General features: G+C 49.2%; 1 protein-coding gene across 1 annotated transcript in view; it reads left to right on the top strand.

The window, feature by feature from the left end:
* The first annotated feature begins 194 nt into the window (after positions 1-194).
* The window catches only part of COPG2 (coatomer protein complex subunit gamma 2), a 5,072-nt gene continuing 4,263 nt past the window's right edge, over positions 195-1,003 (top strand). The window contains exons 1-2 of the mRNA XM_029965608.1: positions 195-315; positions 824-886. Of these exons, the coding sequence (XP_029821468.1) occupies positions 213-315; positions 824-886 (166 nt within the window). The 5' untranslated portion in view covers positions 195-212. The remainder of the gene's footprint in view (positions 316-823; positions 887-1,003) is intronic.

The following is a 1,003-nucleotide window of genomic DNA, read 5'->3' as shown; positions in this document are numbered from 1 at the left end:
GTGACTTTGCTCGAGGCAAATGTTTACCCTTGCCAGCTTTGTGTCACCTCCAGAGCAGGTTGTTTTATCCTGCCCAGTGTCTCCAAGCGCTCTGTGTGTGTTTGTCACCAGGAAAAGAGCTTTTATCACCCCTGTGGGCCCATTCCTGCTCTTCACACCCAGTTTTCCTGCCTTTTTTTTGCCTTGCAGGGCTGACAGTGTCCGTCCCTGGGATGGAGAAGGCCCTGCACCAATACACCCTGGAGCCCTCAGACAAACCCTTTGACATGAAAACAGTCCCTCTGGCCACGGCCCCGATCTTCGAGCAGAAAGCAGGTACCACTTTAGGCTGGGCCTAGATGGGGTGTAGGCCCAGCTCAGACCCTCCAGGGCATTGCTGTTCTCCTGATCTCGTTACCAGAGGCAAGTCTGTGCATAATCAGGGTTTATTAGTTCACAGCCTTTGGAAGAACTCCCTTCCAGAAGTGCTGAGTCACTTCCCTGGCTTTCTTCCACGTCCTTTTGCACAACTCCTTTTGCATTCTGACTTTGCACAGTGTTTTAAGAAAAGCTTTGTGGCTTTTTTTTTTTCCTTCCCCCCCCCCCTTTTCCTCCTCCTTCTGTTTTTTTTACCAGGCTAAAATGTGGTTTATTTCTCTCCATAAAATCCAATATTTCCTCACAAAAATTAAAAAAAAGGATATTTCAGTGTGAGAGAAGACCTGGGCTGGAAGTGGTTTGCAGCAGGACATGTGGGGAACCAACATGTTAAGGAATTTTTGGTGGAGATATGGCAGAGTTTTGGTGTAGTTGAGAGCACAAAGCCTTTGTTTTTTCTCCCCAGAGATTGCCCTGGTGACCAACAAACCCGAGAAAGTGGCTCCTTCACGCCAGGATATATTTCAAGGTAGGAGAAGAGCAGTGAGTTTCCAGAACTTTCCAACAGGAGAGCTGGAGAGGGACTGGGGACAAGGGATGGAGAGACAGGACACAGGGAATGGCTTCCCAGTGCCAGAGGGCAGGG

Source organism: Manacus vitellinus, unplaced genomic scaffold, assembly GCF_001715985.3.
Source record: "Manacus vitellinus isolate BGI_N305 unplaced genomic scaffold, ASM171598v3 scaffold_110_pilon, whole genome shotgun sequence".
NCBI lineage: Eukaryota > Metazoa > Chordata > Aves > Passeriformes > Pipridae > Manacus > Manacus vitellinus.
The sequence above is the reverse complement of the archived record's forward strand: the minus strand, read 5'-3'. Positions and strand labels throughout refer to the sequence as shown.